At 42.2% G+C, this 24125-nt stretch overlaps 1 protein-coding gene across 3 annotated transcripts in view; it reads left to right on the forward strand.

The window, feature by feature from the left end:
* Window positions 1-2554: 2554 nt before the first annotated feature.
* The window catches only part of XRCC5 (X-ray repair cross complementing 5), a 104682-nt gene continuing 83111 nt past the window's right edge, over window positions 2555-24125 (forward strand). For 2 of the 3 annotated variants that reach the window (XM_080671282.1, XM_080671283.1), the window contains exons 1-8: window positions 2555-2654; window positions 6656-6769; window positions 8517-8700; window positions 9624-9672; window positions 13251-13373; window positions 16534-16725; window positions 17870-17984; window positions 18684-18822. In XM_080671282.1, coding sequence (XP_080527408.1) covers window positions 2634-2654; window positions 6656-6769; window positions 8517-8700; window positions 9624-9672; window positions 13251-13373; window positions 16534-16725; window positions 17870-17984; window positions 18684-18822 — 937 coding nt within the window. In that variant the 5' untranslated portion in view covers window positions 2555-2633. Of the gene's footprint in view, window positions 2816-6655; window positions 6770-8516; window positions 8701-9623; window positions 9673-13250; window positions 13374-16533; window positions 16726-17869; window positions 17985-18683; window positions 18823-24125 lie in introns of all 3 variants that reach the window. The other variant, XM_080671281.1, reaches the window with a different exon arrangement.

Genomic DNA, 24125 nt, shown 5'->3' on the forward strand with positions numbered 1-24125 from the left:
CCAGCAGGGGAGGGCAGTTGTGGGTGATCAGGCCAGCAGGGGAGGGCAGTTATAGGTGACCAGGCCTGCAAGGGAGGGCAGTTGCGGTGGGGGGGGGGACAAGGCCTGCAGGGGAGGGCAGTTGGGGGGAACCAGGCCTGCAGGGGAGGGCAGTTGGGGGGAATCAGGTCTGCAGGGGAGGGCAGTTGGGGAGAACCCGGCCTGCAGGGGAGGGCAGTTAGGGCTGACCAGGCTGGCAGGGGAGTGGTTAGGGGGTGATCAGGCTGGCAGGCCAAAGTGGTTAGGGGCAATCAGGCAGGCAGGCAGGCGAGTGTTTGGGAGCCAGCAGTCCTGGATTGTGAGAGGGATGTCCAACTGCCCGTTTAGGCCCGATTGGTGGGATCGGGCCTAAACGGGTAGTCGGACATCCCTTGAGGGGTCCCAGATTGGAGAAGGTGCAGGCTGGGCTGAGGGACACACACCACCCCGCCCCATGCACAAATTTTGTGCACCAGCCTCTAGTACTAGTATATGAAAACCTAAGTGACTGTTAAGACTGGTTAACCGGTCGCTATGACGCACACTGACCTCCAGGGGGCAGACGCCCAATGCAGGAGCTGCCCCCTGGTGGTCAGTACGCTCCCACAGCCAACCTCCCGCTTTCCCTCCCCCAGGACTGGGAGAGATGGCCCTGATTGGCCCCAATCACTGACCAGGCCGAGGGACCCCACTAATGCACAAATTTGTGCACCAGGCCTCTAGTATATGTATAATAATCTTAATCTGAATCCTTATGTCTTGACTCTTTTCATGTACTGTTACTGGGAAACCCCCAGTTGAGCTCGGGCTGCCTGTTGCTGTGTCCAATAATGAAGGCAAGGTTGAATCATTAAGGCGTTTATGGAGGAGGCCAGCCAACCAAGAAGACAGGGTGCTTACAAGCATTCAAATCCTGTTTTACTTCAATGTGCAAGGGACAGGATTATAAAGGGGAATAGAGGTAGGGTGAGTCTGGGAACGGATGTCAGCTATTGTCCTTTAGTCATCAGGCGATGAGATGATGTTGATGAGATGATGTTTTGACTTCTGGTGTGTTGGTCTGACCACGCTTATCAGTTCTGCTTGCTGGATTCACAGCTGAGTCACCTTCTCAATTGCTTCACACAGGCCTTGAAGAGGAAACTTAACAAAAACTTGACTCCCTATTCACATATGAGAAACTTAACCCCTTATTCACATACGTATATGTGTTCTAAGATTAGAAATAATATGATTATTTTTCAGATTAATTCAGGTGCTCTATCTATCATAAGTCCCCCTATCAGTACCCCTGATTTATGGAGATTTTGTTTAAACAAAATATTTTGTTTAAATATTTTCCACAGTCACATATTTACTTAAGCATACATTAGGAAGTTGCAAACAGTTTTGCCACACTTTTCTGGGGTTAGGGAAATCAATGGCCAAGGCCAAAAATAGTTATAATTAGGGCAAGGTAAGGAGGCCATAGTTTAACGGAGAAGGGTGGGGTGAGGATGAGGCCCAAGGGACACACCTAGATGAAGTTAACATGGCCCCCACCCTAGTTGGGATCGCCACCTAGTGGAAGAAATAGGCTGTAAATGAAAATCATTTCAAAAGGGCTCTAATAAGGTGCCTAAATGCCTAGACTAGTAGTAGGAAAACTTAACCAAATTGGGAGGCATGGCTTATGAGGGGCACCCAAATAACATTGTCATTCTCCTTGCATCCACTTTCCTCATTTGTGACTGTAGTTCTCATGCATCTCTCTTCAAAAATGTCCTTTTTCCCTCTACCAGCCATAACTCATCAACCTCTTGTCCTCCCTCTTTCCACCCAATTACATAGCATACAAATCTGAACAGAATATATATATATATATTACATTATATATTTACATTAATAATATTTACATTATATATTTACATTAATAATATTTGCCTCTTCACCCTTAAGGGAGGCCTTTTGCCAGTGAAAGCAGTGCTTAAAGTCCATATCCATTCTCAGCACCACAACTGCCTCGCTGCCTGGAAGTGGGTGATTCCAAAGACGTTTCTAAGGATGGCTAAGAAGCAAACAAACACAGGTACCAGAATCTCTTTTATTTCTTCCAGGAAACAAATCTGTACTGGAAGGTGTGTGAGTGTGAGATAGGGGGAGAGAGGAAAGAGAAAGGAAGTAGAGAGGAGAAAAACAGAAAGGAGAGACTATATAGAAGACAAAATTATGGACATAAAGCATGCAAATTTCCTTCACCATGGTGAGTCTCCAGTAATTCTACTTACGTGTCATATAAAAAGTTTTAAAAATAATATTTGAGTTTTCAAAGAACTCCTTGAGTTCGCATTAAAAGCTGTGTGTGTCGATTTCAGTGAGAGGAAAGGGAAATGAATCTTTCGGATAAGTGGTTTGTATTGAGACACGCGGGCCACTCAAAGACCGCAAGCGCCTCCGCACCAGGGCGGCACACAGGGAATCTGCGCATGCTCAGAGGTCGGCGCACAGTGTCCCCGCCCTTCCCAGTCTCCCAGCCGCTCTTCCGGTTCACCTGGTTCCGAGTCCGCGGGAACTGTGTTGCGGCGCGGCAGGTTCCCGCCCGGAAGAGGCGACCGGGGCGCCTGCTGAGCGGCAACATGGCACGGTCGGGGAACAAGGTAGAGGAAGCATGGGCTTGCGCGTTGCCCGTGCTGACGATGGAAAGGGTGTTTCAGAAGCAGGAATCATAGGATGACGGCGGTGTCAAGGAGCGAGGAAAGAGGGGAGATCATGGTGGTTCATGGGCTGGATCAGCAGGGCCTGGACCGAGGGATGCAATGTGAGAAAAGCTGGAGATTTGGAGTCCTAAGACCTGAACTTGAGCCTTGCCTACTCCCCACCCCCTCCTCTGCCCTTCCATCCTCTCACTTTATTTCCATCCCACCTCCTTCCCATATCGGCTACTCCTCTCTTACCCCTCTAGTCCACCCCTAACCCTCTTTCTTTACTTCTGAGCCCGGGTTTTTAAAATCTGTATGAGAATGGCAGTTAGCCATGGTGAGCACCTACTCCACAGATTTGTAAAACTTGAGGTACTGTGAGTAAAATAACTTGAATAGAAAATATCATATTATTGCCTGTGTAATAATCTAATTTTCTCTGTGTGAGACACTGATCTAAATGCTTCATTCCTATCTCATTTAATCTTAACAAGCCCTGAAGTAAAAACTATTAACCCCAGTTTACAGGCATGAAAAATGTTGAAGTGATTAATTAGCCCAGGTCACCCAGTCCATAATTGGTAAAATTCGGATTTGAACCCAGGTGGTCTGGTTTCAGAGCCCTGGAGAATTTCTGTGTTGCTAGGAATCTTTGACCTTCAGTGTTCCAAATTAATAACAGATATTAAAATGATTTTTTAAATGATTTCTTTAATATAGGTAGAGTGGTAGTTGTCTGGAAGGGTCACTAGAGGGAGATGTGTTCCAGGGAGTGGCTCATTCACCCAAAGGCAAGGCCCTATGGGGAGGTATCTGATATACTGACAAACAAGATAGGATTTTGAGCAGCTGATCCTTATACCCCCTCAATCTTCTGTTAAGACATGTTGACTATCACGATTAGGAATGTATGTTGCCACCCCCCTTTTTTGTATATCTTCTTTCAGCTGCTGAAAACTGCAGCTTTAGTGGAGCAGCTGTTTATGGCAGGTGGGCTTGCAGCAAAATTCTAACTGTATTGCTTTGGTGCATAGATGAACCCAGTTGCTCTGCTGCCCAGTTTCTCTTTCCTGGTAGTCTTACTGCTGCCAGAAAGGAACTTGAAATATTACATAGACAGTTCTTCTGCTTCCATGCAAGAAGTTCTATATTGTGAGACCCTTTGAGGCCACTTTTTTGGATACCTGATTCCTAGCAAAAGGCTTTCTTGTTTAAAAGTAGTTTTTATGAATGTGTATTAAATAAATGCAGCAACATATTCTGGGACTCTTAAATTTTTAAATATTTTTTATGTTCAAGGCATTGAAACTATGGGATGTAAATTTTATTCTCAGAGGAATTTTGTAGTTTATTACCACCTTTTCTCCAAACATGCTATCTTTACTCCAGAAATCTTTAATATCAGTACATTAAGTTTACTATTTATAATATAAACGGGAAAAATTTAGTGTTTCTTTTCCAGGTGTTGCCTGCGATATAACCAAATCTAGAAATCATGTATAAGTTCCCTGATAGGAGCTCATCCATGTTTTTTAGACACTTCTAGGGGCGAGAGATAACTGCTTCTGAAAACTGGTTCTTTTGTGGATCACTTCTAAATGTCCTTTTTTCCTCCTTGTATGGAGTCAAACCAATCTCCCAGTAACTTCCATCTGCTGATCTATCTCTCCCAAAGACCAATTCTTTTATAACACAGCTGTCAAATATTTGGGAGGAACTCTCATGTTCCCCTAAATCTTCTCATTTGGCTTAAATATCCCTTTTTTTTAAAAACTGTTCTTCAAATCACATGTTCTTCAGATCCTTCTTTAACCTGCTAATTTCATATTCAGTTTTAATAATCTTCCTCTAAATCGAACTCTCACAGTTTATCAAAGGTGGTCTGATCAGTACAAAGCACAGGTGAAACTGTCAAAGAATGTTAACTATGAAAAGACCTTAGATCTCATTTAGTCCAATGCTGCTTTCTGCCTCCATGAATTAATAGTGAGTTTAAGTGGGAATGGTGAAGTTAAGTGGGAGTCCTTGGGAATCCAAGGACTCAGAGCTAATCTAAAAGGCTAATATGCTAAGTGTCTGACAGTCAGGGTAATGATGTCATGTAGCAATGCCCGGCTTCCTCTCCCTAGCTACTAGCCTCCTTGCAGTTTCTTCAGCCCAGGAACATGACTTGCTTTATAGCCAGGTGCAAACATTTCACACTGTAACCAAGTGTTTATGAAGAAAGTGTTTTCCCATGCCTCATCTAATTTGATCTTCACAGAAGTCCTGGAGTAGGTAGATAGGAGAGTTGGTGGGATCCAATTTTCTTTTCATTAGCTGGAAAATAGAGATTTAGAAAGCTTAGAAACATGTCCCAACTGACAAGAAGTGAGAAATGATGGACTTTGAAAATGACTTCAGGTTCTCTCACTGCACAGAATATAGTCAAACACTGCTGCAGTTAAATATTTTACCCTTTGTTCTCCCTGTGTGATCTATAATAATCTGCTTCATGTTGATAATTCCTGCTGTGTTGCTGACAATAACCTGAAAGAGAAGTTGGGGTGCTTCACTGGGCTGGAAAAAGTTTAGCTAAATCAGAAAGCAGGTCTAATTAAGCAAGTTTATTTTCTATTATATATAGAAAATAAACTTGCTTAAAAGGCTAAGTTGACTCATGTGCGATACATATAAAGCTCTCAATGGCGCCAATCACACGCATGTGTTGTGATCTCATTGTCGATCGTGAATTTGGTGGACACTTCTATTATAGAGAAAGGGTGAATAGTGATATTAAAATATTCTATTTAATTTCCCTTCAATGTGCATAATTTTGTGTACCGGGCCACTAGTTGATATAAAGATGGAGACTGGATCTCAGGTCTCCAGATTGCTAATCCAGTCTTTTTTTTTCACCATAAGCCCTTTCTTTTCTTTACTTGGATTCAATAAGCCATTGACTCAACCTAAAATATTTTGGAGGATGAAATTAGATAGGTGTGGGGGATGTAGTGCTGTAGCCATGTCATACTAGTGACTCATTTTATAATCCACTCTGAAATTATTAGTTGCTGTTTGTTCAGGTCTCCAACTCATAATTCAGTTAAATTTTGGATGTCAAATATAGATTTTATGTGTATCCCTCTTAGTTTATGTTTTCCCTATTTTCTTCATCCCCTACATACATGATTGCTGTCTAATGACTAGATGTCTTTATGTGGTTCCCCTCTATCTGTAATGCCCTTGTTTACATGACTGACTCCTAATCATTCTTTAAGACTCACCCAAGTTTCATATCCAGGCAGCTTTTTCTGCCTCCTTATCCCTCCTGTATCTCCTCCCTTGTGTGTGCTTTAGTGCCCACTGCATATCTCTGTCACTGTGCTGGTATTGTTTGTTTATATGTCTTTGTCGGCTACTAGAATAGATTTGGTGTCCTGATCTTTATTTTAGATCCTCAGTTTATAAACCAATGCAAAGTGTGTGATCACTTTTGCATATATAAATTTTAGTAGTCACCTATTGCCACAAAATGCTTTATGAAAAACTATGCCCAAAATCAGTGGCTTACAACAAAAGCTTGTGGGTCTGCAGATCAACTGCAGTTTTCTGATGTATTTGGGGCTCACCTGGTCTGGACTTAGCTCTAGCTTGCAGGTTGTTTGCAAATCTGCTTCCCCTGGGTTTATTCTTGGGCTCAGGCTAAAGGAGCAGCACCTGCCTGGAGCATACTCCTTCCTGACAGATACTTTCTAGCTTTTAGAAAACATTAGGACTATTTAAACTTTCTCTATAGTAAAAATTTATGTCTTACATCTATTCTCTAAGTAGAACACTTCCTCTCCCTTCATCATGCATCCCCTGAAGACCCGTACAGGTTATCTGGGTGAAATAAACAAAGGACATATCTCTTTTCTTCCCTTTTTTATTGGCTTTTATTAACATTTTTCAAATATTCTTTGGGACCTTGTTTCCAGGCAGCTGTTGTGCTGTGTATGGATGTGGGCTTTGCCATGAGTAACTCCTTTCCTGGTGAAGAATCTCCATTTGAACTGGCAAAGAAGGTGATGACCATGTTTGTGCAGCGACAGGTAAGAGCCAGATTGGCCTTGAACTTGTAACTCATGTTCTAGCTGCTTGTTGCCTCCACTTTATAATGCCAGGTACCAGCCTGTTTACAATGTCCAGTCTCAGTGTTTTCTGGAATCTGAGGAGTTTTCCTACATATACTCCCATGCAAGTTCAACTATCTTTAAAGCCTGATAGTTTTTCCTTCTCTTATTTTTGGCCCCTGCACTGGGTATTACAGTTTTTACCAGACACAAGAGGCATGTTGAGTCATGTTTAAAAGTACAGTCTCTAGAGCCAGATGGCCTAGGTTTGAATCCTTGCTCTAACATGTCATTTACTAATCTCGTGATCTTGAACAAGTCCTTCAACTACTTTGTGCCTATTCCAGGTACCTTTTGCTGGTAACATGCTATCTCTATTTAAACAGGCCTCAAGAGAGTCCCATGGAACCATAGGAGATGATTTTTTTAAAAGATATCATCTAAGATATCATTTAAACATGTCCCACTGGTGTGCTGGACATGTTTGAACCCCAGCAGCTGGGACCTTTTCTCCATGTACAACTAGGGATTATAATGAGTTGTTAAGAGACTGGGGAATTTATCAGACCAAATAAAAATGAAGAATGCCAGAATTTCATTTTCTCCCCATGCAGCTTTCTCCCTATTGATGTAAAAGGCTTAATCATAGATGGGAACAAGACTGCCTGTTGTGTCAGATACTGTTTTGGGTTTTTTTTGTATTTTTTATTATGAAATGTTTCATAAAAGAGGCAGATGCAGAGAATAATATAATGGGAACATATTTTCCCATTGTCTAGCAATATAAAACCCTAAAGTTTTGCCATATTTCTTTTTCTTTTTTTTAAATAAAATATTACAGATAAATGGGAAGCCCCTTGTGTATCTCTTTCCAATCCTCTTCTTTCCTCTTTTCCCTTCTCTTTTTCTCAGAATTTGTATGGTTATTACCATGCTTATTTTATACTTTTGGACATAAGTATATTCATAAATAATATTTAGTGTTGTGTGCAGCTCTCAAAACTATGTGATGTTATTATATGGTGCATGTAATTTTGCAGCTTATTTTTTCTCAACCATACATTTTTGAGATTTATTTCTGTTGATAAATATTGCACAATTTTTTTTGTTTTTTACTAGGTGGTAATGTTCCATTGTATAAATGTTCTGCAATGTTTGTTTGCCTTCTCCTGTTGATGGATGGTTTGCTTGTTTCCAGTGTTGTCCTGTTTGTTATAAACAGTGCTGAAGTGAATTTTCTTGCTCATTGTATCCTTGTGTACATGTGTAAGAATTTCTCTATGGTATATACACCTGTAAGTGAAATTCCTGGGCTATAGGATAAGAACCAGGAAACATTTTTTTTTTAATCTCTGAAAAATTTAAACCTTGAATAGTCATTCCAGAAAGACAGACTAAAATCTTTTCAAATTATCCATAATTATTTTTCATTCAGAATTAGTCTGATTTTGCTAGAATTCTTTAAGAGCAGTTACCATCCTACTATTTCCCCACCCTGAATTGTGCTGAAATGAAGGGTAGTACCTATATAGTTCATGAAAAAGTCTGCTTAGAACCTAGGAATTGTCTTTGTCCCATGGGCCATCCAGCCCAATGTACTGTTGTTGACAAAGGTCCCAGGAACCTGCCATGGGGAGGTATGGTTGTCTCTCTCCCTGAAAGATAGGTATCTAATGGCTTCCAGGTGGTACTATATGATTTTCAACCTACTAACATTCTTCTCTAGGTGTTTGCTGAGAGCAAAGATGAAATTGCATTAGTCCTTTTTGGTACAGATGGCACCGAGAATGCCCTTGCTTGTGAGGATCAGTATCAGAACATCACAGTGCACAGACACCTGATGCTACCAGATTTTGACTTGCTGGAGGACATTGAAAGCAAAATCCAACCAGGTTCTCAACAAGCTGACTGTATCCTTTTTCAGCCAAAGAAGACTTAAGCAATTTCCTTTAATCTGTGGAATCATAATTTGGTTTGGTGAGGTTCTCTGAGTCCCAGCTCTGACTATAAAGGCATTTTTGGCTCTGAGGACATGGAGGTGATGGGTGTTAGGATTTAATGGGAAATTAATCGGATTGGGTTGGGTGCCTGGATTCCAGATCCTCCAGAATAGAATCTTGCTCCTTCTTTGCACTAGTGATATTGAGAGGTTGGGAGGCATAGGAAGGGGAAGATACAAAGGGATATACGTGTGTATCAACGATGTGCAGAGGCTTTGATAGTGGTGATGGTCAGAAATGTTTGGACATAGAGACGGTATTTTTAGAAGAGTATAACATTAGCATTCTCCATGCTTTCCTGGATGGAGGATATTTCTGTGTCACAAATATTTCCATAGCCAAATTGTGAGACTTCCGTTTCTTCCACAGGTGCCCTGATTTAAAGGGGTTACTCTTATTTTTGTAACAGTTCATACTGCCTTCCTGATCACTAGGAGGTGCTGCTGTGCTGGGAGTAACTTACAAGTGCTACATTATGGCTCACTTAATTTTTAAGAACGGACTGTTAATCACAAAAATTGGGTTCTAGTCATTGTAAAATGGCATCATCATTTTTGGTGAAATCAGTGAAATACGTTAGATTACCTTTTGGATTATTTTATTTCTCATGGTTATATGTTTCAGGATGTATAGTATGATATATAGCATATGTGAGTGTATTATTAGTGAAATAAACTTTGGAGGAAGGGTCATTGGGCAGGTACTTTCAAATCATCACACAGTCAACCCAGTGTCTACAGTTTCCAACATTATGGATGTTATTGGGAAAAAAGTTGCATATTCTTGGAATAAAGGGACTGTTTGGTCAGATCTTCTGTCCTTAACTAGCTGAGTCCTGGATGCACTCATTGTGTGTATGGATGTGATACAACAAGAAACTGTGTAAGTGTCTTAATTGGAGAGAGTTGGAAATGAGCCTTTCTGCAAAAATTGTATGGCTTGATATATTCTGTGCACTATGTGATTCATTGTTAATCAAACGGCATGTTTGTGTGGCTAAGGAAACATTTGATAGAATTCAGTGGTTGAGTTCAAACTCTCATAAAAGTTTAAAAGGAGAGGAGAAACCAAGATGGCGGCATAGGTAAACACCTAAACTGCTGCCTCACGCAACAATTTCAAAACTACAACTAAAAGACAGAAAGGACACCATCCAGAACCACAGGAAAGCTGGCTGAGTGAAAATTCTACAACTAGAAGGAAAGAGAAAAGCTCACAGAGAATTGGAGGTACGGCAAAGGGTCTTTGTGCGCGCAGAGAGGAAGGGCGGCTGAGAGCCTGGCTGACTTTCTCTGGCGGAAGGGGGAAGGAAGCCCCTGACCGCACTGAACCCTAGTTCTGACTGCACTGGACCCCAGTTCCAGGCGAGCCCCTGGGGACCCACGCTCTTGTGGGGGGAGTCTGGACTCTAGGGCGGAGACTCGGGAGCCGGGGAAGGCGGAGGACTGAAAGCGCGCGCGTGCCAGTGCGCACAAAGGCTGCGGAGGTTGCCACAGGCTTTCCCTAGTGGATGGGAGTCAGAGGCTCCTGACTGCACTGAGCCCCAGTTCTGACTGCACTGGAACCCAGTTCCGGGCGAGCCCCTGGGGACCCACACTCTTGTGGGGGGAGTCTGGACTCTCGGGCGGAGACTCGGGAGCCGGGGAAGGCGGAGGACTGAAAGCGCGCGCGTGCCAGTGCGCACAAAGGCTGCGGAGGTTGCCACAGGCTTTCCCTAGTGGATGGGAGTTAGAGGCTCCTGACTGCACTGAGCCCCAGTTCTGACTGCACTGGACCCCAGTTCCAGGCGAGCCCCTGGGGACCCACGCTCTTGTGGGGGGAGTCTGGACTCTCGGGCGGAGACTCGGGAGCCGGGAAGGCAGAAGTCTGAAGGCGCGCATGTGCACACAAGGGCAAGGCTGATGGGAAGCCAAGACTGAGACTCCACCCCATCCAAGCTGAGCACAGAGGCTATTGCAATTTGGCAAGTCTAATCCTATAAGGCTGTCTCCAGCACCGAACTTCTCCCAGCATAGACACAGCTGATCCTTACAGCCAACTGGCCTGGAGGTCAGTTCTTCCCAGTGATACCAACAACAATAAAGACTTAATTACAACAAGGCTGTACACACAGTCCACAAAGGGGTGCACCAAGAGTGTCCACCTCAGGTTAACTGGGGAGGCAGACCCACTGGGCCGTATTGGAAACCTAGCACACAAATCTACCTTACCAACTCAGGGAAGCAGTGAAAATGCAGCGTCAAAGAATCAGATCACAAATGAAAGAAATGGAGGAAAACAAACGACTGGATATAGAATTCAAAACTACGGTTATAAGGCTTTTTAAGAATATCCTAGAAAAGGCCGATAAATATAACAAGACCCTCGAAGATATGAAAAAGGACCAACTAGAAATTAAACATACACTGACTGAAATAAAAAATATTATACAGAGACCCAAAAACAGACAAGAGGAACACAAAAATCAAGTCAAAGAATTGAAATACAAAGAAGCAAAAAAAAACTCAACCGAAAAAGCAAAAAGCAAAAAAAAAAATCCAAAAAGTTGAAGATAATGTAAGAAGTCTCTGGGACAACTTCAAGCGTACCAACATCAGAATTATGGGGGTGCCAGAAGAAGAGAGAGAGCAAGATACTGAAAACCTATTTGAAGAAATAATGACCGAAAACTTCCCCCACCTGGTGAAAGAAATAGACTTACAAGTCCAGGAAGCGCACAGAACCCCAAACAAAAGGAATCCAAAGAGGACCACACCAAGACACATCATAATTAAAATGCCAAGAGCAAAAGACAAAGAGAGAATATTAAAAGCAGCAAGAGAAAAACAGTTAATTACCTACAAGGGAGCACCCATACCACTGTCAGCTGACTTCTCAACAGAAACTATGCAGGCCAGACGGGAGTGGCAAGAAATTTTCAATGTGATGAATAGCAAGAACCTACAACCAAGATTACTCTACCCAGCAAAGCTATCATTCAGAATTGAAGGGCAGATAAAGAGCTTCACAGATAAGAAAAAGCTGAAGGAGTTCATCACCACCAAACCAGTATTATATGAAATGCTGAAAGGTATTCTTAAAGAAGAGGAAGAAGAAAAAAGTAAAGAGAAAAATTATGAACAACAAATACATATCTATCAACAAGTGAACCTAAAAATCAAGTAAATTAAAAACCTGAGGAACAGAATAATCTGGTGAATATAATAGAATCAGGGGCATAGAAAGGGAGTGGACTGATAATTCTCAGGGGAAAGGGGTATGGGGGGTTCATGAAGAGACTGGACAAAAATCATACACCTATGGATGAGGACAGTGGGGGGGAGGTAAGGGCAGAAGGTGGGGTGGGAACTGGGTGGAAGGGAGCTATGGGGGGGAAAAGGAGAAATAATTGTAATAATCTGAATAAAGATTTATTTGAAAAAATAAAAATAAATAGCAAAAAAAAAGTTTAAAAGGAGGAAGGAATATATTGGGAGTGAATTTTTCTGGGAGCAATAAAAGTTTGGCTTATTACAGGTTCCTTCCTATTTTTTTAAAATATATTTTATTGATTTTTTTACAGAGAGGAAGGGAGAGGGAGAGAGAGTTAGAAACATTGCTGAGAGAGAAACATCGATCAGCTGCTTCCTGCACAACTCCTACAGGGGATGTGCCCGCAACCAAGGTACATGCCCTTGACCAGGATCGAACCTGGGACCCTTCAGTCCACAGTCTGATGCTCTATCCACCGAGCCAAACCGGTTAGGGTGGTTCCTTCCTATTTGACTTAGCTAATTACCTGGAATTTTTTAAAATACTAAATAGTGTGGTCCATATGTTATTGAAATTAGATGCATAGTAACTCTGGCCAATTTTCTAATTCATTACTTTTTAATTACTGTGCTTTTAAAATACGTATCTTTGAATACACATACACAAACACATCCCTTGACTTTTAGGAATAATGATTTGCACAGAAATCTCAGGCCTAAATTTGTATTATAATTTCTCAATCTTTATATATTCTTTGCAAGATTTTGCCATTAGCCCTGTGAGAGGAATCAGACCAGGGTGTTTGGCAACTGAATCCTTACAAGGCTGATGTTGTGGTACACTGGGAGCTCTCCCTACTTACCTTCTGCCTATCTGGAGGCTGGAAGGGGGGATCCTTTTTAATCACAATGACCACATCTTTACCAGAAGATAGAGTTATGAAATGAGGGACATAATTTCAGAATACTAAGAAATTTTGCCTAAGTTGTTAAAAGTATGAGTTATAACTAGGTGACTAGATGTTTGGTAGAAACTTAACTGAGTATCAAGAATGCATGGACTTCTAGAAGGAAGGTAATTACATTTGTTAACTGTATCTAGATTTATTCCTTAGCCTCTTTCTGCTTAGTAAACAAGTGATGTGCATTTGAATCTGTAGGAACTAATTCAGGAGGATGATTTCTTAATGTGATAACTCTCTCTTGTAGAGGAAAGAAGTTTGAGAAGAGGCATATTGAAGTGTTCACTGACCTCAGCAGCCCATTCAGCAAAGATCAGCTGGATACTATAATTCATAACTTGAAGAAATCCAGTATCTCCCTGCAATTCTTGTAAGACTGTAAGAATAATGCTTGTAGACAAACCCTATGCTCTCACATGTAATGAGTGGGCCTCGTTATAGAGTGCTTGGTTCCCAGGAGACTTTGCTCTGCTCTGAGTTGGGATCTGTCAGATGAATGACTTCAGCAAATATTCACTGATTACTTTCCATGTTCCAAGAACTCTTCTGAGTTTGGTGATAAAGGGATGAAAGTCACAGTGAAACAGGAATTTAGCTTAATAGCAGATGGTTCACTATTCTTAGACTCAAAGAATTGAGGAATTAAAGGAAAATTTTGAGCATATTCAGTTCATCACTTGCCTACTTAGAGGATTTGACCCAAACAATGACCAGATTGATGGAGTTCTTTCTTAACAGTTCAAGAGAACTGTGTCTTACAGTAGGTATTTTTGGGGTAGAGAGAAATGTCAACTTGGGAATCATTTTAAACATATATAATGCTTATTTTTTATTGTTTTTCAGATCTAAAGGATACACATATGTATAGAAAAATAATTTGCTTATGTGTATTTAGAGATGAGGTATATGAATAGAGGGGGGAAATATATTTCACAGTTTGTTGGGGGAGAGAATCCCTCCCCAAAAAACTTGAATTTCCCCTCCAGGCATTTCCATTCTTTATCTTCTATGAAAGTTCTTTGACTACACTAATCCTTCCTGCTGTGTCTAGCCTATTTTTTCTTGTCCTATTTTTTGGTGAAAGCAGAGTGATATTATAGGATGTTGAATTATTAGGCTTCTGGGGACACTCCTTTTTTCAGACTGAGAGCTCTACTAAAACGTCTCCAGCTCAGAGTGGTAAGCCTTTGGCTTTAAAATGCCTGCCATGGGGAATTAAGCACCTCTTTGCATGTATGTGCCTCTTAGAACTGTGGAGGGGCATCTCCTTTCTGTAGAAAAGTAGTTCAGAATAACCCATCATACTGAAACTTGTTAAAAAGATACCTCACAGAAATTAAGTGCTTTTAAAGTGACACTTCTCTTATTGAATTGAGATTTTTTTCCAGCACTTCAAAAGCCCAGCTTGGTTTCTGTTCCCTGTTCATAATCTTAGGATGCCTTTACATGGCTGAAGCATACTGCACTTGTATTTATTTTTCTTTTTATTGAATTTATTGGGGTGACACTGGTTAAGAAAATTATACAGCTTTCAGGTCACAATTCCACACACATCACCTGTACACTGTATTGTGTGTTCACCACCCCACGTCAAGTCTCCTTCCATCACCATTTATCCCCCCATACCCTCCTTCACCTTCTCCCACTCCCCCTCTCCCTGGCAATCACCACACTGTTATTTGTGTCCATGAGTTTTCTCTCTCTTTTTAAAAAAATATCTTTATTGATTTCAGAGAGGAAGGGAGAGGGAGAGATAGAAACATCAATGATGAGAGAGAATCATTGATTGGCTGCCTCCTGCACTTCCCCCCACTAGGGATCGAACCCACAACCCTGGCCTGTGCCTTGACTGGGAATCGAACCGTGACCTCCTGGTTCATAGGTTGACGCTCAACCGCTGAGCCATGCTGGCTGGGCTCTTCTTTTTTTTTCTTTTTTGCTCAATTCCTCCACCCCCAGCCCAATCCCTCAATGCCCTCCCCTGACAGCTATCATCCTGCCTTTTCTGTCTATGAGTCTGCCATCTGTCTTTATTTTGCTTGTTAGTTCATCAGATTCCACATGAGTGAAATCACATGGTACTTATCTTTCTCTGACTTCATATGAGCAATACTGTAAAGCATGCTGAAGAGGGAAACAAACAGCCTTTTCTTCTACTTGCTCACTATTTGACCAGTTGTATTTGTGTGTGTGTGTGTGTGTGTGTGTGTGTGTGTGTGTGTGGTGGTAGTTTCTTCCTGTGCTACAAACCTCCAGCATATGAAGTAAAATTTTGGTTTTATTGTTTTGTGTATCCTGTGTATATGTGGACTGAAAAAAATACAGGCAGGGCAAAGAAGCATTGTGTTTTGAGCAGGACGGTTCCTTGGACCTTTTATTTGGGAGAATTGGAATTAAATAGGTTTTTAGATTCTTCTAACTACTGAGATGGTTTATTTCTGGTTTAATGCAGGGTAGAAAGAACTGTTATAACTTTTTCCTGACCCTTCATTTTCCTATATTCTTCCCTTTTTCCTGGTTGGTGTTATGGACATAGCAATAGCCTGATGCAAACTCTGTGTTCCATGCCCTGCTCCCTGGAAGCTCTTTATCTGATAGGTAATACAGTATATGCAGATATGTCATGCTATTATACATAGAAAAATTAAAACAAGAAGCCCTATTTTAATTATAGCAAATAAAATGATAGAGGTCTGACATCTAGATCTGGCCCCGAGGCAATCAGATTATATATATATATTTTTTAATTTGAGAGTGATTCCTATATATATATTTTTAATTTGAGAGCAACAATCAGTTGCTTTTTGGTAGTGGAGTTGAGTAATGTGAACTTGAGTGGTTCAGGGGCAACGTGGAGAAAGCCTGTCTAAGAGAGTGAAGCCAGCATAAAAGCAAAGGAAAACTAAGTATGGAGATAGAGAGGTCAGATAACCTGCATGGTGTTTGAGACTAATCATCCTAGGGCCACCTGCAACCCTGCCTTTTCAATTATTTGGTCGTTTAAGCCAATAAATTCCTTGTTTTTACCAAATGAAAGAGGCTTCGGCTACTTAAAACTGATAGAGCCCCAGCCAAGTAGTTCAGTTGGTTAGAGCAGTGGTCGGCAAACCGTGGCTCCCGAGCCACATGCGGCTCGCGAGCCGTGGTTTGCCGCTCTGTTGACATTTAATGAGTTTGCCGACCACTGGGTTAGAGCATTGTCCTGATGTGCCAAGGTTGTAGGTTTGATCCAAGGTCAGAGCACTTACAAGAATCACCAATGAATGCATAACTAAGTGGAACAACAAATTGATGTTTCTCTCGCTCTCCCTCTCTTTTCTCTCTCTCTCTCTAAAATCAATAAATTAAAAAACCCTCATAGAATATTGGATAAGAGATAAGTGCCATTTGACAGATGAGAAATTTAAAGCTCGGAGAGGTTGACATACCCATTTTCTCATAGCTAGTGAGACATGCACAGGATTGGGACCAAGTTTATAGCCTAGCTTCAGAGCCTGTGTTCTTAACTAATGCTGATCTTTTCCTAATAGTTTGCCTTTCCCAATTGGCAAGGAAGATGGAACTGGGGACAGAGGAGATGGCAACTTGCCCTTGGACAACCATGGGCCCTCCTTTCCTTTAAAAGGAATTACTGAGCAGCAAAAAGAAGGTATTCGGATGGTGAAAAAGGTGATGATGTCCTTAGAAGGTGAAGATGGGCTGGATGAAATTTATTCTTTCAGGTGAGCAGTGAAAACCTTGATTACAACTTTCAATTGTACTATATAAATTTCTCTTTTGATCATAGGGCTTCCTAATGTTTTCCTTTTTCTGGGCCACTCCTGAATAAGCAGTTCTTTTTTAATAAATATTCTGATTTCATTAAAGAAATAGTATACCAGTCCCTAATCTTTTTTTTTTTTAATCTCTGGATAATGTCACTTAATTCTCTTTACCGTTTTCTCAATGTATTTTTCATCTGTACCGAGGGGATCAATCATAGTCTAGACCACTGGTGGTCCGTGAGGTCCGAAAGGTTGGTGACCGCTGGTCTAGACTGTATGCTTTGAATGTGTTCGGTCATTAATTCCTTTCTTCCTTATTTTAGGGAACCACAAATTCCAGATATCATCTGTCATCTCTGTTGTTTGGGGGCCAGATAAAAGTAGAATTGATCTGGATTTATGTTCACATGAAGTAACACTTTACATTGTGTTTGCTACCCCTCAAGTTCTCCCCAGTAAGAAACGTAGAGCTTTCTATCTGCTTTGCCTTAAAACTAAAATATGGACTTCTAAGTTCCTTTATCCCCTGGAGAGTCTTTATTTAACTCTCTCCATTCTGTACAGATACACGTGCCTTTTATTTGGGAGAACTGGAATTAAATAAGAATTGTAGAGTTGTGAGCAGTGATGTTATAGCGTGGTGCCCACCCCATGATACCCTAAATAGGAGTTCTTATCCTCAGGTCTGTGGTTTTCAGGGAGTTTGGTGAACCCTTTCTATTGTGTGAAAACTTATTTATGAATGTGCTTTTATCATAGCCTCAAAATGTCCTTGGTCCTGAAAAAAAAAATGTTAAGAACAACTGGCTGAGTTGAAAGAAAAGATTGAACAGAGGAAGATAGAGATGTTTGTTTTTACCTGTCACTAAGCCAACTCACTTGTAACTGGCTCTCTCCCAACTTGTGATTGCCAAATTCCTGCCATCCCCAGCTGTTCCTGCTCTCTTTGTGATCGACAACAGTTCACTTTCCCTTCTAGAAAACTTAAGCACATCATTTCAGCACAATTAACATTTTAAAATTGTTGCTTTCATTGTATATTTATTTTTAATTTATCTTTATTGTTAAAAGTATTACAGATTGCCTTTTTTTTTTAATTAAGTGAGAGTCTGAGACAACTGTGTGTCTTTAAGAAAATTGAGAGGTCTTCCATGCCCTGGCCCTGTCAGCTGACCATCGGCTCTAAATTGTCGATAAAGATTTTGGCTTATAAATCAGTAAGTAGTTGGTACACATATTTTTACAGAAATGTTACCTGGCAGACAAATATGTTTACATAAGAAACTGACAATTCATGAGTGGGTTACTCAGTACTGTACTTACTGCTTCTTTAACTGCTCTCCCTGTTTGTATCATCTCTTATCTTTTAGGAAAAGGCATGCTAGAAGAGGAAGCTTTATGAATTATCTCTGATGGAGATTGATTCCCTCCTTTTTCTTTCTCTCCATAATTGTTACTCATGAGTTCCAGGCCTTTCTTTCTCTGGAATGCATAAAGTTTTGTCATTATAGTATTTGCTTTTGTTTTCTTTCAAATTTTCTTACTGATTTCTGACTAATGATAGACATCTCCCCCTTTTTTATGAAAACTGTGGTAACAAGATGTATGGTCCTCTTTTATTTTTTTGGTCTGAGGGTTTAATATAGAAAGTGTTTGAATACATGCTAATATTAATGTTTATCTGTGGTTTACCTTGGGGGAAAGATGAAATGTAGAAAGAATTATGAAGTAAACTAAAGTTTTCACAGTAGGTAAGAGCAAACAAAGCAGTTCAGCTAGATTAATTGTTCTGGATAATTTTCGGTAAAGTAGAGAGCATATCAGATTGTCACCTTTTGTCAATTGGAATCCTAGCTTTCTCTGCATTTATTTATTTATGTATTTACTTGTTTTCTTGTTTGTTTGTTTGAAATAAGATTCTACAGGAGAAAGTTAAAAAGTCTTGGACAGTTGTGGATGCAAGAACCCTGAAAAAGGAAGATGTACAAAAAGAAACTGTTTATTGCTTGAATGACGATGATGAAACTGAAGTTCCAAAAGAAGATACTATTCAAGGTATTACAGTAAGATCATCCACTTTTGCTTAAAAGAGCTGTTCTTCAAGGTGATAGGAAGCAGGCTGGGATTTGTATTATTATTGTTTAGAGATATTTCTCTGCGTCTGGAGACACAGCTCTTTGAGGGGATCATGAGACATAGATCCTTTAGCTCATCTGTTGGGTGTGAGGCAGGATGGTTCCTAGGAGTGCACTTGGGTATTCCATCTCTCTGAGCTTTTTTTTTTTTAATATATTTTATTGATTTTTTACAGAGAGGAAGGGAGAGGGATAGAAAGTTAGAAACATCGATGAGAGAGGAACATCAATCAGCTGCCTCCTGCACACCTCCTACTGGGGATGTGCCTGCAACCAAGGTACATGCCCTTGATCGGAATCGAACCTGGGACCTTTCAGTCTGCGGGCTGATGCTCTATGCACTGAGCTAAACCGGTTAGGGCTCTCTGAGCTTTAAATGTCTCATGTGACAGAACTTAATACTTGGCTTTGTTTTAAAGTTTGAAATTTAAACTCTATCAATGTGACCAAAGGAAGTTTTTTTATTTACTCTATTTTATTTTTTACTTCCATGATGATCATTTTTCTGAGTGCCAATTTAAGATTATTTTTAAGTGCTAGATATGCTCCTTGAAGTAATTTAGGGCTTAAGAAAAATTATTTGTGTTTATTGGGTTGTTTTATGTTCGCTAGGATCTTTGAAGTTGTCCTTTTTATATTATACCCATTTGATCTGTATAGTGTATCTAGATGGCACCTCTATCCAGGGGGCTTAGAAACTAGTTGAGAGTGTCTGAATGTTCAGGAGTTAAGATTAGAAGATACCAAATGATGTTTTAAGTTAGAAACCAGTGTCTTTATATAGATTTCTTGCCAGACTATGTGCTGCACAGCATAGGTTTAGTTGGCAAACCTTGAAAAAAAAAATACCTTTCATCTGTGGTGCTGTGTTGCAGTGTTTGTGGATATTTGTATGTGTTGTAGGGGCAATAGGGGAAATTGGTTAAATGTGGTGGTGGTTATGGTTTCTTTCTTTTTCCTGGTAGATTATGTGTAGACTGTAATCAGTACCCTACAAGCTCTACTAATTCTTTAAAAAAATTCCATTCAGTAGTGTAGTGTAGTTAAGAACATGAATTTTGGAGTCAGACCTAGGATAGAATTATGGCTCCATCATTTGCAAATCATTTGATCCTAGAGTAGTGACCCACCATAGTAGGAAGAATAGCATGATGAAAGGTAAAGACCAGCCCTCAGTGATGTTAAGTAGTTGGGTTGCTGGTGTATTGGGCACATACAGATTAGTAATGGAGGGTACTATCTCATAGATAGCCTGCATTTTTTCTTTTAATCTTCTCAACAACCTAATGAAGCACTCTTACTACTTTCATTTTATAGATAAGGGAATTGTGACCAAAAGACTTTCATTAATGTATTCAAAGTGACACAGCTAGCAAACTAGCAGAACTTAAACTCAAGGCTGTCCTGCTTCAGAGTCTGTGATGTTACATGCTACTCTGAATTAGGAAGGGCTTTGAATGATAGGCTGAAGAGGTTAGCCTTAATTTTGAAAGCAGTATGGCATTATTTGTAGTTTTGAGGAGCAGGTTGCCATTGCTCTGTGTTGTAGGAAGATTAATATGACAGCTGGGTGTAGGATAGATTGGAAGGAGAAGAGATTAGAGTTGAGGGTGCCAATTATTTTGGTTGTAAGCAAAAAAAAGCAGCTCTGGTTATCTTAGACAAAAGGGAAACTTTTGGATTAAGCAATGGAGAGGGAATCTTACCTAATAATAGACAAACATGTAAATTGACCGTACCTCCGCGACGCTCACAGCCAATCAGGAGTGAGTATGCAAATAAACCCAACAAAGATGGTGGGCAGCACACACATGCACAGGCACCGAGTGGCCAGGGGCGGGGCTGGACACTAGCATCGTCGCCTGGGCAACTGAGGCCTGATAGTTTGCCCGCTGTTCTGCCTTCCAAGGGGGCCTGCACCAGCGGCTCCTACAGTTCCAACCACTGAGGAGCGGTCAGACTCCAGGGCCACCGTCTCTGCAGAGCCAGGAGGCTGCTGCTCCAAGGCCCAGGCTCTGCTTCCTGCTTTTCAGACCCACCAGGACACAGGAGCAGAGCCCGGCCTTCACGGTCTCTCTGGAAGCAGCCTCCCAGGGCAAGTGAGCGGGCTGGAGATCATGCCTTGGCTCCGCGCCTTCCGGCGGGTGGGGAAGAGGCAGCTTGGCTCCTCTTCCACTCCCCAATCTACTCTCTTTCTAACCAGGGTGCCTCACTGGAACTTAACTTTCTTTGTTAAACAAGGGAACTCTGGACAACGATTGTCCAACCTCTGCGAACCTAGCGGGAGAACACATCCGGGGCCGGGTGCCTCCACCGGCCCGGGACCAGGCAGTGACTGTACACAAGCACACACCTTTCTTCCTGCGCAAGATGGATGGCTGATTAGAGAACTCTGTGGAACTGCAGGGATCTGCTGAGCAGTTCCTGGGCATCTGGTGACCAGTCCGCCTGCAAAGAGGTTACAGGAGAAAGGTGTCTCTCTGTTGCAGGCGCTTCTGGCCAACCCCTCTGACATCCCCAACGGCGAGCTTTCGCATGGAAACTGCAACGCAGGACGAGACCTGCATTTCCTCACCATTGAGCTCTCTGAGAAACTACGAAAGAGGCTTCCAAAGCTGTGACTGTGAGCGCTTCACGCAAATCCACACGACCGCCTCCCTAGCCAGCACCCAGCTATCACCCATAGGTCTTCCATGTTCCATTCACCCAAACCTATGACAGAACACCTCCATTGCTGTGAGCTTATGGGGACCGTGATGGAAGAAGGCACCATGTCTGCTCCGGGGACACAACAGTGGGGTGACTCGGTGCAGAGAACTGGCCGCATTCTCAATGCCCGGATCTGGTTACTGCATGGGATCAAGGCTCTGACTCCCCAGGCCGTGCCTTCCCAGTAAGCTACGCACAGCCCTGTCATGCACTGCACTGCTGGGCAGCATGGAGCAGATGCATGAAACTCCCCAGCCCAGGAATGAGCCAGTCTCAGGCAGTTGGTCATGAACTGGCCACTTTAGGGATGGCCCTGCTGGCGATCCCCTTACTCAATTGCCTGCCGAAGTCCTGACCCTATGGTTTGGTTTACTCCTCTTCCTCCCCAGCCCCCTCTAGAGACCCTAACTTATCTTACCTAATAATAGACAAACATGTAAATTGACCATACCTCCGCTATGCCCACAGCCAATCAGAGTGAATATGCAAATTAGAAGGCCAAAGATGGCGGCCGCCCAGCTGCTCTAGGCGCAGAGTGGCCAGGCGGGCAGGATGCCTGCTATGAGAGGGAGGGCGGGGGGCGAAGGGATCTACAGGAGCGGAGTGCTGCAGCGAAGACAAGACTGCAGACTCCAGAGTCTGCAGTGAAGATGAAGACAGCAGACTCTGGCTGGAGTCTGTAGTGAAGCAGTGAAGACGAAGATGGCAGACTCCGGCTGGAGCCTGCAGCAAAGACGAAGAAGGCAGATTCTGGCTGGAGCGAAGGCCTGGGTCCCGGGTGCCAGAGAAAAACCGGTGCTGGAAGCCAAGGGAAGAAGGCCTATTGCACGAATCTCTTTGTGCAACAGGACTCTAGTATATATATAATCATCTGAAGAAAGAATAATTCAAAAATTTCCAAATTTAGCAAAATATAGTAAAAAATATAAACCCACAGATCAACGAAGCTCAGTGAATAGCAAGCATAGGACATAAAGAAAGCTACATCAAGACACATAAAAATCACATTGCTCAACACCAATGATGAAAAGAAAAATCTTTTAAGTAGTCAGAAGAAAAGAGACACACTATACACAGGAATAACCATAGGATTACAAAAGATTTCTCATCAGAAACAGTGTAAAGGAGAAGATAGTAGAGTGGCATCATTAAAGTACTCACAAGGGGGGAAAAATCCTCTCAATTTGTAATGCTAGACTGAGTGAAAATATTTTTAAAAATAGTTAAAATATATTTTTCATATATAAAAGATTGAATTTTTTTTATTACCAGCAGATTTGTAGTGTAAAAAATGTTAAAAGAAGTCCTGCAAGCAGAAATAAAATTTTGCCAGATACAAATAATGATCTATGCCAAGAAATGGAAAACACCAAAGACAGTAAATGCATAGAAAAAAATATAATAGAAGTTTCTTATTGCTTAAATATACTTAAAGATAATTAACTATTTAAACAAATAATAATGTAATGTCAGTTTTATAACATCTGTGAAAGTAAAATACATGACAACAATAGCACAAAGATTGTCTGGGAAAAATGAAATTTTGTTATAGTGAAGTTTCTATACAAGATGTGAAGTGGTATAATATCCACTTGAAGATAGACCATGACAAGTTAAAATCCTATATAATAAAGAGCTAATATGCAAATAGTCATCATGCCATCACGCCACAATGGCTCAGACACTCAACACTGGGAAGAGAGAGGAATTGGGACCAGTCAGGCTACAGCGCAGGAGAGGGACAAGCCACCCACTCCAGGGTCCCGAGTGCCAGCAGCTGCACCTGCGCCTCTGGCCCAGGAGAGAAACAAGCCACCCACCCCGCAGTCCTGGGCGCCAGCAGCTGGGGCTGCGTCCCGGGAGAGGGACAAGCTGCCCAGCCTGAGGTCCTGGGTGCCAGCAGCTGCGCTTGCGCCTTCGCCCCAGCAGGTAGACAAGCCACATGCCCTGTGGTCCTGGATGCCTGCGACTGCAACCTGGGTGAAGCCACCCACCCACCATCCCCTGTGGCTGGGGCTGGCCTGGGTGAAGCCGGCCCAGGTACTGGGTGCCTGTGGCTGGCTAGAGGGAGGGAAGCCCGGGTCCCGGGTACAGGGCGAGGCAGAGGCAGTTAGGGGCAATCAGGCCAGCAGGGAAGCAGTTAGGGGCGATCAGGCCGGTAGGGGAATAGTTAGGGGCGATCAGGCAGGCAGGCAGAGGTGGTGATCAGGCAGGCAGGCAGAGGCAGTTAGGGGCGATCAGGCCGGTAGGGGAACAGTTAGGGGTGATCAGGCAGGCAGGCTGGTGAGTGGTTAGGAGCCAGTGGTCCCAGATTGTGAGAGGAATGTCCCCAATTGGAGAGGGTGCAGGCTGGGCTGAGGGAACCCTCCCTCCCCCTCAGTGCACGAATTTCATGCACCGGGCCACTAGTAGTTGAATATGGTTTGAGTTCAAAGAGCATAGATGTGCAACTTTTGTCTCTTAAACTTTTTGCAGTTACATACTCCCTTTGCCTTTCCTCCACTCTCTACTCCC

Source organism: Plecotus auritus, assembly GCF_963455305.1.
Source record: "Plecotus auritus genome assembly, chromosome: 5".
Taxonomy (NCBI): Eukaryota; Metazoa; Chordata; class Mammalia; order Chiroptera; family Vespertilionidae; genus Plecotus; species Plecotus auritus.